Here is a 15,885-nt window from a genome sequence, read left to right on the forward strand (position 1 = left end):
GTGAGGGCTGCCTTCTGTTGTTCTAACTTCTTCCAGAATAGGAATATCTAGAGTGAGATATTCCAGAGTAGCAAGTTGATACACAATTTTATTCTGGAATAATCTTTTTATGAAGATGATTACTCATTTAAAGTAATGTAATAATAATGATAATAAACTGACTGGCAGCTGGGCAGCCCCTCCTCTCAGCCTGGAACACCATAGCAGTTGAAAGGTGGCAAAGCCTCTTGGCTTTTTGTAATCTTGAATTCAAGTGCTGTCTAGCCATATCTGGGTGAACACTTCATTAGGGCCCAGAGATGGCCCAGATCATTCGATCTGGTCCCTGCTCTTGGCCATTTCTCTGAGTTTCAGAGGGTTTTTGCCCAAGGAAGGAATACAAGGGGGAAGAGTTCACAGTGGCTTGTGTGCAGAATGGCTGCTCAGCACCCTGGATGTAAAATCAGATCCCACAGAAGCAGTAGCAAGAGTCTGAACAACTAATTCACAAGAGATCTTTGGAATATATTCAGAAACAATGCAGAGTGATTAACAAGCCTGAACTTCCCTGCCTTTTCTCTTCAAAAGGGCAAGAGTTCATATCTGAAAGTCCTCCCTGGAATTTCTGGTGCTCCAAGTAAACACGCACTGGGTGACCCTGATCCCCACAAGAACTGGAAACCACAGCACATCCTCAGATCCTTTATTTGTGTCCTTGGAAAGTAGATGGTTGCTTGTCTGCCATGACAGACAAGTTGATGCTTTTGCACCACATGGGCCAACACTGCAAGACTGAGCAGAACTGGGAAAAGCTTGAGTGAAGCCAAAGGTATCTGTGAAAACAGACGATGGGCAGATCTGTGTCTGTGCCATGGAAGTGTGGGGAGGGAGCCAACTGGATCATTAGGGAAGAAAGAAACATGACACAGTTTCTGCCATGCCCCCTTCCAGGCTCACAGAGTCTACACCACTGGTAAATTCCTTGTGGGGATGTTTCTGGCAGCACAAGGTCACTCTAAGTCATTTCTGGCTGCTCTACCATTAGCATTTATGGCAAGGATGGCAGGAAAGAGTATAACTCACCTCAGCTGATGAGTATCCCGAGGAGGAATATCTGGACATGTCAAAGTCATCATCACTGCAGGGAAGGACAAGATACAGCAAAAAAGGAAACAACAGTTAGAGACCTGTATTCCCTGGTTAGCCCTATCTTTCTTGTGCTGTGAAGCTGTACTTAAAGCACAGAGAAGTTACATCAAGGGAGTCTGGAGAGCAACTTTCATCTGTGACCCTCAGACCTTTCCATCAAAGTGCTCTTTAAGCATGTCTCTTCCTACTTGTTTACACACACAGACTCATTATGGCATATGCCAAAGGGCACAGCAAGGAAGAGTGCTAGTGGCCTGCAAGAGCAGTTTCAGAGGAATTAGCTTCAGTGTTGCACTCTGGCATGAAAACTTGCTCGCATCATAATATGTATCATCTTATTAACACTGCATACCTGTCCGTATCCAGGGCTACCAGTGGTTTTTCATCTGGACTCTGATCTAATGATGAATAGCCCTTATTGGGAACGACGAGCCTGAAATAATTAAATGTTGTCCATTAACCGCACAGTAAAGCTCAGCATCACACATAATCTAGAGCAAAGCCATATGACAGGCTTTCCTCATTTCGCTTCCTTGTAAGTCCTCCCTTATTGGTGAAGACATTTAAATGGGTGCAATTCAGAGGAAGTGGGCTGTGTCTCTGGGTTGTCCAGAGCAGTTTCACAGGGATGAACACTGGACATGCCTTGGGTACACACTCCTCCCTGGAAGAAAAAAACAGTTGGGACACTCCACATTTCATTCTGGTGACCCTGTTCAGCTAGCACTGCTTGTTCCATAAGATTGCTCATTTTTGTGTTGCTTTTTTTTCCCTAGCAATGAGTACATAACACTAGCAATAAGTAAATGGGAGAAGGAGGCTAGGGGAAGGCAGAGGCTTGGTGCTCCTACTATTCCTACTATATAAGATATTTGGTCTTTCTGCATGAGTACCTACCCAGCCCCCACAACACAGCACTTTTGATGTCTCACTCCTAAATTTAGTAATATGAGAAATATGAGCTGGTAGGTGCAGCGTAAGAGCCCGGTCAGACTAGCACTTTAAAAATCCCATTATTTTATAACGACTTTCACTTCATCAGAAGTATTACAAAGGCTGACAATGACTTTGCACCTTTAATCGCCTGAGAGAGTTTGTGCAATGGAATACAGGCTTCAGAGATTCCAGGATAAGGAAAATACATTAATTCAATGGTATCCAGTTCACAACAGAGTTCTTTCATTCACAAAACTGCACAAAGACTTTGGTTCATATTTAAAATAAGATCAACCAAACCAAGCAAATGGAAGAAGATTCTACATTCAGCAGGTGGGAACAGTAAGAGTGATGAAAATCTCCTCATTCAATGGGTTACCTCAGGTTTTCTCCCAAATGAAGAACTGGTCTTTAACAACACACAATGATGAAGAATGATGCTTCACTAAGAGTTTAGAAAATATAAATCTAAAGACAGCAAATTGACCATGAGCCAGCAGTGTGCCCTTGTGGCCATGAAGGCCAATGGAATCCTGGGGTGCATTAGGAGAGGCATGGCCAGTAGGACAAAGGAGGTTATCCTCTCCCTCTATTCTGCCCTGGTGAGGCCACATCTGGAGCGCTGTGTCCAGTTCTGGGCTCCCCACTTCAAGAGAGACAGGGAACTACTGGAGGGGGTCCAGTGGAGGGCTACAAAGAGGATTAGGGGACTGAAGCATCTCCCTTATGAGGAAAGGCTGAGAGAGCTGGGCCTGTTTAGCCTTGAGAAGAAAAGTCTGAGAGGGGATCTTATCAATGCATAGAAATATCTTAAGGGCTAGTGTCAAGAGGATGGGGCCAGATGCTTTTCAGTGGTGCCCAGTGACAGGACAAGGGTCAACAGGCACAAAGTGTACCACAGAAAGTTCCATCTGAATATGAGGAAGAACTTCTTTACCTTGAGGGTGACAGACCACTGGAACAGGCTGCCCAGAGAGGTCATGGAGTCTCCTTCTCTGGACACATTCCAAACCCGCCTGAACATGATTCTGTGCAACCTGCTCTAGGTGAACCTGCTTTAGCAGGGGGTTGCATTAGATGAACTCCAGAGGTCCCTTCCAACCCTGACCATTCTGTGATTCTGTGAAAGACGATAATCCATCTCATCCATGCTCCAACTGCACTCTAACCACCTGCAACGTTCTTCTGCTTCTGCTCAGAAAATTTCAGGAAACCCTTACAATTTTAGCAGTACAAAGGCCTGCAGGTGCAGGGACAGTAAAATATATCAAATGTTATCACAAAGCAGATGTATAGGCTCATGACTAGTTGTATTTTCTTATTGTGTTCATTGAAACACAAGATTAAAGACATTAATTTAAAAACTGATGCAGAATTTCCAACCTGCAGCACTAGGGAACTGGAGAAAATGGGATCCACTTGCAAAATTCAATACCTCTTCCCATAGCACTGAGATGATGCTCCTAAAGCATGTAGGAAGGAAGTCAAGAATCAGGATGTCTGGAACTAAAACTGAAGCTGTGATCTGGCAGCAGCAGCTTGCTCACACACATATCATAAATACTGACTTCCATGCTTGCTCTCGTTTTCAAGTCAGTGCTCCATATATACTCGCTGATGGTTGTTACTATATCATGAGTGAACAAAGCACTATCAGGGGATCTAGGAGAAGAGCCCTTTGTGGTGCTATTTAATCGATTTTAAAAAAATCACTACATCTTTTTCTTGAGAAATGTCTTTTTTCTTAATAACACAGAATTTCAATTTTTCTGCAACAGACAAAAACTGTGATAATGTCTTTGCCCCTGATCTAAATCTTTCCCTTGCATCCTGATTGTCCTTATTTTTGCTTCCCACTGTCCTTGGAACAAAGCCAGATTGTAGTCATAGCTGCTTTCATCTGCAAGTGTCCTAGTATGAGCTTCTCATCTCAGTGTTTTTGCTCACTTAACATGAAATATGACAAAATCTGAGTTTAGGTTATCCTCAGATTGGGCTACAATATCTGGCTGTGTGGAAGTGGTGTGGATGGTGGTGTAGGCTCTGCCTGTGCTCATAGTGAGTATGCCAGCATCACCCCAACCTTGTTCACATTTTATTTGCTCTTAGGGAGACTGAGCATGTTATGGATTCAGATCCTTTCACCTCTAAGGCTAGCTGTGCACTTGCCCCAGAAGACTGAATAGTAAAGGCAACCTGGTACTAGAGGCTGGATGTCAGAAATTCATACAGATAATACAGAATAGAAGCCTTGTGGAAGAAGGAGGAGGTGGAGTAGAGACTAGGAGAGGCAATGTGGTTTGCCTGAATGAAGGAAAACATATTTGATGAGGAGAAGAGCAGAACTGTTAAAAAAGTGGAAATGGCTTTAGCTTATTCTCATCTGCAGAGACCAGAGGAAATCAACAGTTCAGACTTAAAGAGCTATCATAACCTGGATGTTTTGCAGTGCATGTCACAGAAGTATCTCCCATTGTACTGCAGCCATTATCTTATGAAGAGAAGCTGCTTGAACAAGCTTGTGGCATTTCTGCCTTCCCAGGGTTGCCCTATCTGTGGCAAGACAGACCAAAGCATTCTGAGGGCTGTGCTTTTGTGGTGCTACTTGGTTCCCAGAAAGCCAAGGGAGCTGGGAGACGAAGAGACACGGGCTAGTGAGATCCTGTGCCAAACACCTCCCAGCCATATGGGAACAAAGGAGCTTGGCTACATCTGCTATTAAAGCAATGGCTGCAAATCTCTGTTTTGCAGATCTCAAGGGATGATTCTAAAAGCTGTGTGAAAAGTAACTAAGAAAAGCAAGTCTACTTGCAGCAGGCTTTGCTTGGCTGTGGAGGCATCCACATGTCCTCTGAACAGTGCTCAGCTGTCCACAAATGGAATAAAACTGAGCTGGCTGTTCAAAAGCTTTTGTTGATGGGTGTCACTGTTCTACCCTTCCCCACCCAAATCGCTCTTCTTTCCATCGGCAGCTTGGAAACAGCAGCCTCTCCAAGCAGAAGTCACTAATTTTACAGGTAGGCACCTGTACTTATCCCATCTTCTCTATCTCCCCCCACTAACTTCAGTGTTTCTACATTTCTAAAGCAGCAAATCTGCTACCATTCCTCTTGGGAAGCTAGGGTGCAGCCCATTGCCAAAAGAAACCAAGTTTTTCTAGTTTGTATTTGGAAGACAAGGAGAAACATGGAAAAACCAGCTGAGAGCATCTGCTGAATTTCTTGCTGCCACTAAGGGCCTGGCTCCTTTATATGGTCTCAACAACCACAGAGCAGTGAGCAATGCAGTATATTCCAACAACATCACAGGGGCTTACAAATAAAACTTGACAAAGTCCTGGCATGATTTATGACTATTGTGGGTTTGGGGAAATTAATGTGAATAAGAAAGCTCATCTGTCAGATGTGTTGCATGCAGAGAGGCTCTGACCTACACCTGTTCTACTTAATATATGTTAATCCATGCAACTTTCTCATTCATCAATAAACACCCAGCATTCATGCAGATTCTGCTGTCATTCTAAGTGAGGTCCACCACTAAAAACTGCCACCTTTCTAGTAGCATGTAAAGTATACAATCCTGTGGACTCAGGGGGGTTCCTTCCTCCTGAATGCAGGTAAGTGATACACTGGTGTACTGAAGCTTACATGGAAAAAATAGAAATACTCTAAAAGAAAGTATTCAGCCAAGAACATTTTTTTTTTTTACAGTGGTTTGTAGCACTGTCTGATACTGTCACACAGAGATGTGCCAAAGCAGCTCCAGCAAAGTATGACCATGCTGTTCAAAGTGCAGAGGTGTATAGCAAATCACACAGAGATGGGTTATTTATTCATAAGCCTTTGTTAAGTCAATCAGTATGGGGAAAGGGTCATAATCAAAAAGGAACAGGGGAACTACTGGGATAAAAGCAGTCAAGGCAGAACTAAGCTCTAAATCAGTTTGCATTACATGAAGCAGCATCATACACTCTCCTGCTGGCAGGATTATGTGCTATGCGAGACTACCTAGAACATGAAAGGCAGCCATATCAAACCCCTGATTTTGACTAGGCTGGGCTGCCTCTGCCTCCTTCAGGCTGCACTGTCACCAGTCCTGAGCCCAGCTGTCCCTGTATCTCCCCAGGGGACAGGATGTAACACAGCATAGACCATCTGGGTCTGCCAGCTCCAGGAAGAGCCATCACTGCTCTTGCAGCATGTTTGGCAGTAGGTGAATAGCAATGAACATCATCCTTGCCCATCCTAAGGTCATTAGGAATTGCAGCTTAGAGCACAGCCGAGTGCTTTTCTAGTCCTTTACCTTGTTCGTGCCATCATGTTGTTCTTCTTGGGCTGCTGATTAACTGGGCTTCCCATGTTGCCATTCTTCAGGGAGCCCTTCTGAGCCAACTCCCTCTGCTTCTCTGCATATGGGATACAAAGGGGAAAAGCAAAATTAGGGCAACAGCCTGGCTGGCCAACATACAGCTGCAGAAACCCAGATTTGATAGCAGCAAAAGGCATAGCAGAATTAATAGCAAAGGACATGAGCTCTCCATCTCCCAAGCAGGATACTGCAAAGGCCAGATGAGCTGTGTCCCATTGCCTCCAAGGTCACCAGGGGCTAAAGCTAACATACCCTGACTCACAGCAGCTTGTTGACAACACCATACTAAGATGATCATGGAGCTTCTGGATGAGAACCAGCTGGGGCAGAGCAAGGGAGAAACCTTGCCTCTATCTGCACCTGGTTGCTGCATGAACTCTAAGACTGTGCTTTATGCTGGGCAAGGGAATTTATCCTTTTACTTTTTCTACTCCTACTGAGGGGCCCAGTAGGGATAGAAGAGTGCCTCCATCAAAGCAGCACCGCCATTTAGTGTTAGTCCAGCCTAGCTTGACACCGGGCCTGAGTTACCACCATTTCCCTGAATGGCAATTCAACAGACTAACACACCCCACAGCAGAAAATGTTGCTGCCTCCCTGCTTCTTTTCCTGGCAACCTGTGATGTCCCCCATGTGTCCTTCTCTTTTATCTCTCATTGATTCTTGGGAGTTTGCTTTCTTTATTAAAAAAAAATGAAATATTTTGCAGACATATTTTAAAATATGATATTGTTTGCTTAAATTTTCAGAGCATGTTCTACTCACTGATGAAATGTACCTTAAAACTTGGACAGTACATTGAGCTTTCTTTGTGTATTCAGTGCAAGAGGGGATTTAAATTAGCTTCTCATTTAGGAGAGACTATTTCTCTTAACAACTTCTTACCACAGGATCACAACTAGAATTCAGGTCCAAAAGCTAAGCCTTCGGCAGGTATGCAGTGTTGTGCTGTATTAATACGTCCCTGCCTCCAGTAGGGATAGGAACCCATGTATGATGGGTTATCATATAAACTGATATTCAGTTTTCTGATTCAGTCCTTCCTTGTTTCTTGTGGGAAATCAATTGGGTTGAGTTAGCAATTAGCCACAAAAGTTGAGCTAACTACCCCAATCTCATCCTGCAATGACAGGCAAGGCTTGTAGGGAAAAGCTGAGCATGGGCCCAGTAAAGCAGGAAAGGGCCTGGTTAAAAACATTCTCCAGCGTGTGAGAAAATGTTGGGAACTATTTTTGTGCCATGCCTGAATAATAGGGGGTTACCAAACTGCTGGCCGGGGAACCTGAATAATGAATTTGTTTTGCTTCTGCTTCCCTTGTAGTGTGTGGAATGTGCTGATATATTTTTTTTCTCTTGCAGATTTTATACCCCTTGGAGAGAAAAGTGCCTTTTCCCACTTGTCTTTGGAAAGTGGTGTGCCTACCAGTGTGTGTAAGTGCAAGATGGGCCACCTCTGTCCTTTCCACACAGGTAAAAGCAGGGGGACACATGTCCAAGGCCACCTTTTTTGAGGGACAAATAAGCAGCAGAGATGCCTAGAGACTGTGGTGATGAGTGTGGCTGAGGAACTTGCAGAGAAGAGTACATACTCATACAAACCATGCCCAGCCCTGCTCCTGCCAATGGCAGAGGTGAATAAATGCTCATTGAACTTGGCAGGAAAAGGATCAGTCTAATAACTCTCTCTGGCATGAGCAACAAAGAGACTGATACAGGATCGAAGTCAAAACCTTAAATCAGAGTAATTTCTCAGGACTGGAACTTGTAAATGCATTGGTTATTTTTGTCTCCAGAATAAAAGGCTGGTATTTTTGCAGGCCATGTGAATTTTTCTATTCAGACACAGAGGGATAAAGCAGGGTTTAATGGAGGCAGATATTTACAACTCTAAATATAAAACAACTTGCACCCATCTACACCAGAAGCTCCAGCACCGACTACAAATACATAGCACTGAGACAAGCTGCCAATACTTTAAGAGCCTGTATAATTCACAAAAGGCACCTGACTCAGAAACAAGGTTACAGGTTTCAGTTTCTGTCAAGACAGTTAAGGCCTGTCTGAGCCTTTTAAATGGACTGGTGCTCTCTGCTTTCTATTGAATGCTTGGTACAAGCACTAACGCTCTTCTCCAACTCAGATTACTCATTTGGTCAATGAATCTGGACTTTTGCTAATTGTCTTTTTTCTCCAATATGTCTCCCTATGACTATTTCTATACTCTTACTGATAGCTATTGCAATGTGTGGGTCCGAACAATACAAGATTTCCTATTTAACTCCTTCTTTCACTTATTTAGTGGCTTGGAGTGAACATTCCCAAAGCAATGTAAGTGCAGTAGGAACATCCATGCCTGCGTCCCCAGCCAAATTTCTTAAGCATGAATCAATAGTTCAGCTCCTTCTTGGATGCTATGAATCCTGAGTCCCTGGTGGCCAAAAAGCAAGGGCTAGCAGGAGTAATGGGAAGTCTACCCAGCCCTGGGGTGTTAGGACAAGCTCCTAGAAGATGGTGGAGATGCGCATGAGTCACTTCAGGGTTTGAAGCTTTCTGACCCTTACAAGTATTATGAACAAGTGCTACTTCCACCATCATCCAAAGGAGCTGTTTGTGTGCCAATCTCCTGAAGTAATACTGGTCTATAAGATCCAGCACACCAACCATCAGGTTCAACAGAATGGGGGAATGAAGTTTTCAGTGCCCATTTTCTGCTCAGTGCTTCCTCCTGGCTGTCCTGCTTTCAGCTGGGATAGAGTTAATTTTCTTAGTAGCTGGTACAGTGACGTGTTTTGGATTTGGTGTGAAAATAATGTTCATAACACACATTTGGTTTTAGTTGTTGATAGATAATGTTTATACTGTCAAGGACTTCTCAGTTTCTTAGGCCTTGCCAGCAAGAAGGCTGGAGGGGCACAGGAAATTGGGAGGGGAAACAGCCAGGACAGCTGACCCGAACTAGCCAAAGGGATATTCCATACCATATAACATCATGCCGAGTATATAAACTGGGGGAAGAAGAAGGAAGGGAGGGACATTTGGTGTTATGGCATTTGTCTTCCCAAGTAACCGTTATGCATGATGGAGCCCTGCTTTCCTGGAGAAGGCCGAACACCTGCCTGCCCATGGGAAGTAGTGAATGAATTCTTTGCTTTGTTTTGCTTGCATGCACAGCTTTTGCTTTACCTATTAAACTGTCTTTATCTCAACCCAGGAGTTTTCTCACTTTTACTCTTCCAATTGTCTCCCCCATCCCACTGTGGGAGGGAGTGACTGAGTGGCTATGTGGTACTGTTGTGGCTTAAACCCCAGCCGGCAACCAAGCCCCACCCAGCCGCTTGCTCACTGCCCCCCACCCAGAGGGATGGGAAGTAGGATCAGAAAGGAATGTAAAACTCAAGGGTTGAGATAAGAATAATTTAATAGGTAAAGCAAAAGCTGCGCATGCAAGCAAAGCAAAGGAAAGAATTCATTCCCCACTTCCAATGGGCAGGCAGGTGTCCGGCCATCCCCAGGAAAGAAGGGCTCCATCACACGTAACAGTTACTCAGGATGACAAACGCCATAATGCCATTTGTCCCTCCCTTCTTTTTTCCCCCAGTTTATATACTCAGCATGATGTCATATGGCATGGAATACCTCTTTGGCTAGCTTGGGTCAGCTGTCCTGGCTGTGTCCCCTCCCAATTTCCTGTGCCCCTCCAGCCTTCTTGCTGGCAGGGCCCAAGAAACTGAAAAGTCCTTGACTTAGTATAAACATCACCCAGCAAGAACTAAAAACATCAGTGTCCTATCAACATTGTTCTCACATCACAGCCAAAACACAGTACTGTAATAGCTACTAAGAAGAAAGTTAACTCCATCCCAGCTGAAACTAGGACAGGTACTTAGTTGCCAGCCAGGGTTAAACCACGACACTGGTGTAGCAGGTGGAGTTTGTGAACTCCATTCCTAGGAGCTCTTTCCCAGGCTTCCAGCTCTTTTGGTTTTAGCCCCCAGATGTTTCTTTGAAGGCCCGGGCCCCAAACTCTAAGTACCTAGGTTCTTTCTAGAAATGTGACTGATTTAGGCACTTCTGAAGATGTTACTTTTTAGGGTCCAACATTTTAACAAAAATCTGTAATTTCACAAATTTAGGTAGTTCCCATAGAAGCTGCGATCAAACACATAAACCAGCACAGTAAAGAAAAGATGAGAGAAGGAACCATAACCTAGCCTCGATACATAAATAGCATTTTTCTTGAAAACCTGCCCCATATTGGCTGATGCTATACCCAAATAAGCATGAATCCCAAGATCACAACCCTCCACTGACTGAGCTGTGCTAACTTTTGTGTGAAACCTGGGAACTATGCACCTGGGCAATTCTCAGGGTATGAAAAGCTAAGACTCCTTCTGAGTCATCTCAGACTCTCCACTATGGTAGTCAAGTATTTTTCACTGGAATTAGATGAGACCTGTATTCCTGCATGTCTCCCCAAGCCTCAAGGCCACTGCTTATTGGGGGCATGGTTCCACCAGAGACGATAGGCATAGTTTGTCCTCAGCACTTGGCAGTTTCCGGTGCTGGCTATGAAAAGGTTCTCCATGCCCAGGACTGCCTATGCTGCCTGCAGCATTCCAGTATGTGCATTGAACTTCCAGGAAGGCAATACAGCTTGATGAAAAATCATTGTCTGTTGCAGAATGGACGAAAGAGAACGGCCACGGTTCCATAGAAGGACTGTGTGATACAGCTTTTTGACATAAGTCTGGAGTGAACCAAGCTAGGCCGCAGCGAGAAATTACCAGACTTGCTAGAAATGGAAAATTACCAGGCTTGCTAATAAGGGAAGAGAGATAAGGTTATGCTGACCTTGTAAATAACTTTGAGGAATTCACATAGATAAGAGAGAAAAAAAAATATATGTAGTTAGCTATCCGCAGAAACCGCAAATAGGAGGATGTATGAAAGTGTAATCCTTTAGAGCTTAGCCAATCAGCAGATGATTTGTAGGCATAATTAACTGGAACTGTATATAAGACATAATCGCGCCGTAATAAATCGAAGCTTGCTTTATCACTCATATTGAGTCGGCCGCGTGCTTCCCCTCGCTCGTCAAAGTGGCGCCCGAACAGGGACCCCCAATCCCTGTTCTTCACCAGACAGCGAGGACGGAGAAGCACTGGTAGCAGCGACCAGGGAGCAAAGATCGACTGATGCTGGCATCGTGCCCGATCCGTGCTTGAACCAACGTTAATCAAGGAAAGGTTCGCCGTCTGTGAGTGACTACCCAGGGAAAAGGCTGCATCTTAATCAAGGAAAAGAACTGTTTAAAGCGCGCTATGGAAAAAGAGGTAGCACTCGCTCTTTTACAATGCTTTTTAGAAAAGCGGGGAGTAGGCCCTTTAAAAGATCTGGCCGGGTTAATTGCATTAGGTAGAGCAAAAGGATATTTTGCAGATCCTGAGCATATGTTTGAAGTAGAAGAATGGCGTAATTATGGGGATTGTTTATGGGTTTCAGTAATTGATGATGATAAAGCTGCTAAGAAATTAATGAAACCTTGGAGAGAAGTTATTAATTGTTTAAAAAGATATAAAGTTGAAAAACAAATGGCAGCAGCTGCTTCCAGCCGACTCGAACAGTCTGACCCGGCTGCTGGGCGTCTTACGGCAGGAGGTGATTATTTTACCCCCCCTGCCTCGGGAATCCCTGTTCCTGTTGTTCGCCGACCCTCAGACCATCCTCCTCCCCCTCCTCCTCCGGAAGAAAAAGCTTGTCCCTCGGCACCACCTCAAGAGGAGGTGCAGGGAGAATCACAAGAAAGTGAAACTGAGGAGGAGACAAGTGACAAAAATGAGGGGGCAGACGATGGGAAGTTAAAAACTGATTCAGCTAATAAAACTTTTAAACCACCTTGCCTTCACCCGCAGCCACGACTAATTCGAGTTGGTTGGGACAAAATAGTCCGAGAAGTGATGGAACAAAAAGACTTTGATGTCGTAGCTCAAATTAATCATCAAGCCTATCCAGTAATTTACACTGTTGATAATGCAGGAGTAATGACAGGAGAACATCATACTTTAGACTGGAAAATATTAAATCAGTTACGGAGTACAGTTAATGAGTCAGGTTTACATGGCGAACCTGCAAGGCAAATGTTAAACTATATTTGGAGTAGCAGAATGCTTTGTCCAGAAGACATTAAAAATATAATGAGACTCATTTTGAAACAATCACAACAGTTGTTATGGCAAGCCCATTGGCAGAAACTTTGTGAACTGTCTGTACATATGCCTCGTGCACCGAATGATCGTTTAGCGGGTTTAACAGTAGAACAATTGATGGGGACCGGGCCCTTTGCTTCTGTAGAAATGCAGATGCAATCTGGCCCAGATGTTTTATTAGAGTCTATGAGGCTAGCATGAGAAGCCTTACAAAAAGTCAAAACTACACCGGCTACGCCCTCATATATGTCAGTCAAACAAGGAAGGGATGAATCTTTTGCCTCTTTTGTAGATAGGGTTACAGATGCTATTAATCGTGCAGATATGGCTGACTTTATGAAAGGACCTTTGTTAAGACAATGTGTGCTGGAAAATTGTAACTCTTATACAAAAGGCATTTTAGTTACTCTTCCTCTGGATGCCTCTATTGAAACCATGTTAGAGCGAATGAGCAGAGTTCCTGTAGGAGCCCAAGCTCTGTTAGTTGAAGTGCTTAAAGAGGTAGGGGACAATTTAGTTAAGGCTCAGCAGCAAGCATTTGCAGCCCTCGCTCCACTGAAACCTCCGGATGAACGTCGAGACAGAATACACCATCGAAGGGACTATATATGTTTTCGTTGTGGACGTTCGGGTCATACGCACCGGCAGTGTCGAGAACGCCAAGTATGGTGCCAAAACTGTCAAATAAATAATCATAATACCGCAGCTTGCTGGTGTTCGGGAAACGGGAAGCGGAGCGCCAGGAGTCACGGCGCGCCGACCCCAATAGCGGCTCCAGCAACCTGCATGCCGGTGACTGTCCCCAGCCAGCTCCCCAACCAACAACCAACACCTCCCGCCTTCAACCAGCCACAAATTTACGACCAGCAACCCGAGGGAGCCTCGGATTGGATCTGGCAACAGCAATAGACATTACTCTACTTGATAATCGTCCACAGAAAGTTGCCACAGGAATCAAAGGACCTATAATGATAAACGGACAACCTCATGGAGCTTTACTGCTGGGTCGTTCTTCCACTGGCCTCAAGGGACTCTTTGTTTTACCAGGACTTATTGATTGTGACTATAAAGGAGAAATTTTTATAATTGTTCAAACAAGTTTTCCACCTATATATATTCCTAAAGGTAGTCGCATTGCTCAATTAATACCACTCCAACACTTAACTCACCAAATGTCTGCAGTCTCCAATCACGATCGCGGGACAGATGGTTTTGGATCCACAGGAGGCTTAGCGATGTTGACTGTACCTATGAACCGACGACCACTCGCCCAAATTATTCTTGTACATGGGACTGATAAAAAACACATGACTGCACTTTTGGACACTGGTGCCGATATCACAATCATCGCACGTGGTCAGTGGCCTTCTTATTGGCCACTGCAACACGTCCCTGGAGGAGTTGAAGGAGTAGGGGGAATAGTGCCTGTTCAGCGCAGTCAACAAAGAATACAAATCATCATAGATGGAAAAACAGCGATACTACATGTTACTGTTATGCCCTTACCTAGTGGAGTGAATGCACTCATCGGAAGAGATGTGTTGAATCAATTAGGAGTACTACTTACTACAAATTCACCTTTTTAGGAACGGTCACTGCCAATTGGACTTTCCCGATTCCTTTGAAATGGCTAACAGAAGAGCCTGTTTGGATCGGACAGTGGCCGTTGAAAAAGGAAAGTCTGCAACAAGCACATTTGCTAGTTCAAGACCCGTTAACACAAGGTCATCTTAAACCGTCAACCAGTCCTTGGAATACACCGATATTTGTAATCCAGAAAAAATCAGGAAAATATCGGCTTTTACATGATCTACGAGCAGTGAATCAACAAATGCAAGCAATGGGAGCCTTACAACTGGGTCTTCCTAATCCTGCTATGTTGCCCACCGAATGGCATTTATTAATAATTGACTTAAAAGACTGCTTTTTTACAATTCAGCTACACCCCAATGTCACTCAAGGATTTGCATTTACATTGCCATCGGTTAACAGAGAGGGACCTGACCAGCGATTTGAATGGACTGTGTTACCACAAGGCATGAAAAATAGCCCTACCCTGTGTCAGCTATTTGTTGATGCTGCTCTCCAACCTATTTGAAAAGCATGGCCTCATGTTATTATTTACCATTATATGGATGATATTCTATTTGCTCAAAAACAGCCTTTCACTGAACAACAGGAGACCTTTTTACAACGACAGTTAGAGACGCAAAATCTTGTCATAGCAACTGAAAAGGTCCAGCGTTCACCCGCATGGAAATATCTTGGCTGGAATATTGCTCAGTCACAAGTGAGTCCACAAAAATTAACCATTTGTAAAGATCTGCATACCCTCAATGATGCTCAAAAGTTATTGGGTGACCTCCAATGGCTACGCCCAGTAGCAGGCATCACCAATGATGAACTAGATGTGTTACGACCTTTATTAAAAGGAACAGATCCATCTAATCCTGTTATTGTTTCTAAGGATCAACAAGTTATGATTCAACAACTCAGTGAGCGGGTTGTAGAGCGTGCAGTAGATCGAATTGACCCTGATCTTCCTGTAGACCTCACTGTGTTAAACGGTCCCTCACACTTTATTGGTGCACTTACACAGTGCAAAAAGAAAAAGGGGGAGACTGTGAGAGTATTAGAGTGGATCTTTACCAAAATGCAACCAAAGACTACCATCCAAGAAAAAACGCAAAATTTGGCAGAAATCATTCGAAAAGGAAGAACGCGAATTTTACAAATTACCGGAATGGAGCCAAATGTCATGTATCTACCAATACGCAGAAAAGACTTGGAGTGGTGGTTGCAGAATTCATCAGCTTTACAGTTAAGTTTATTAAGTGAAGCTCTGGAGATTAAAGTTGAGCCTTTAAAAGCACCTATATTAAAATGGATTAGTAATTATGACTGGTTAAAGCGTCCGAAACGAAGTGAGCGACCCTTAGCGGATGCTATCACAGTTTATACGGATGCAGGGAAACGCTCAAGAAAAGCAGCAGCAACATGGCACGAGAACAATCAATGGCACCACCAAATCCTTCCTGCGAAAGCAGGAGATTCGTTACAAACTTTAGAGCTAGCTGCTGTTGTATGGGTATGTACCCAATGGATACATGCGAGGTTAAACATTGTAACGGACTCGATGTATGTTGCTGGAATCGTAAGCCCAATTGAAGATGCTCGCCTTAAAGAAGTGCAAAGTCAACGGCTGTTTGAACTCCTTAGGCAACTGTTATCAGCAATACAGCAGCGC

At 44.1% G+C, this 15,885-nt stretch overlaps 1 protein-coding gene across 8 annotated transcripts in view; it reads right to left on the reverse strand.

Annotated features, from left to right (window-relative positions):
* Positions 1-15,885, reverse strand: part of LOC129782557 (protein FAM219A-like) — a 164,416-nt gene that overhangs the window by 9,812 nt on the left and 138,719 nt on the right. For 6 of the 8 annotated variants that reach the window (XM_055792744.1, XM_055792743.1, XM_055792741.1 and 3 more), the window contains 3 exons: positions 6,367-6,469; positions 1,481-1,561; positions 1,063-1,117 (listed from right to left, as the gene is read on the reverse strand). In XM_055792744.1, the coding sequence (XP_055648719.1) occupies positions 1,063-1,117; positions 1,481-1,561; positions 6,367-6,469 (239 nt within the window). The remainder of the gene's footprint in view (positions 1-1,062; positions 1,118-1,480; positions 1,562-6,366; positions 6,470-15,885) is intronic. The other 2 variants (XM_055792747.1, XM_055792745.1) reach the window with 1 other exon arrangement.

The sequence above is a fragment of the Falco peregrinus genome, chromosome W (genome assembly GCF_023634155.1).
Source record: "Falco peregrinus isolate bFalPer1 chromosome W, bFalPer1.pri, whole genome shotgun sequence".
Classification (NCBI taxonomy): Eukaryota; Metazoa; Chordata; class Aves; order Falconiformes; family Falconidae; genus Falco; species Falco peregrinus.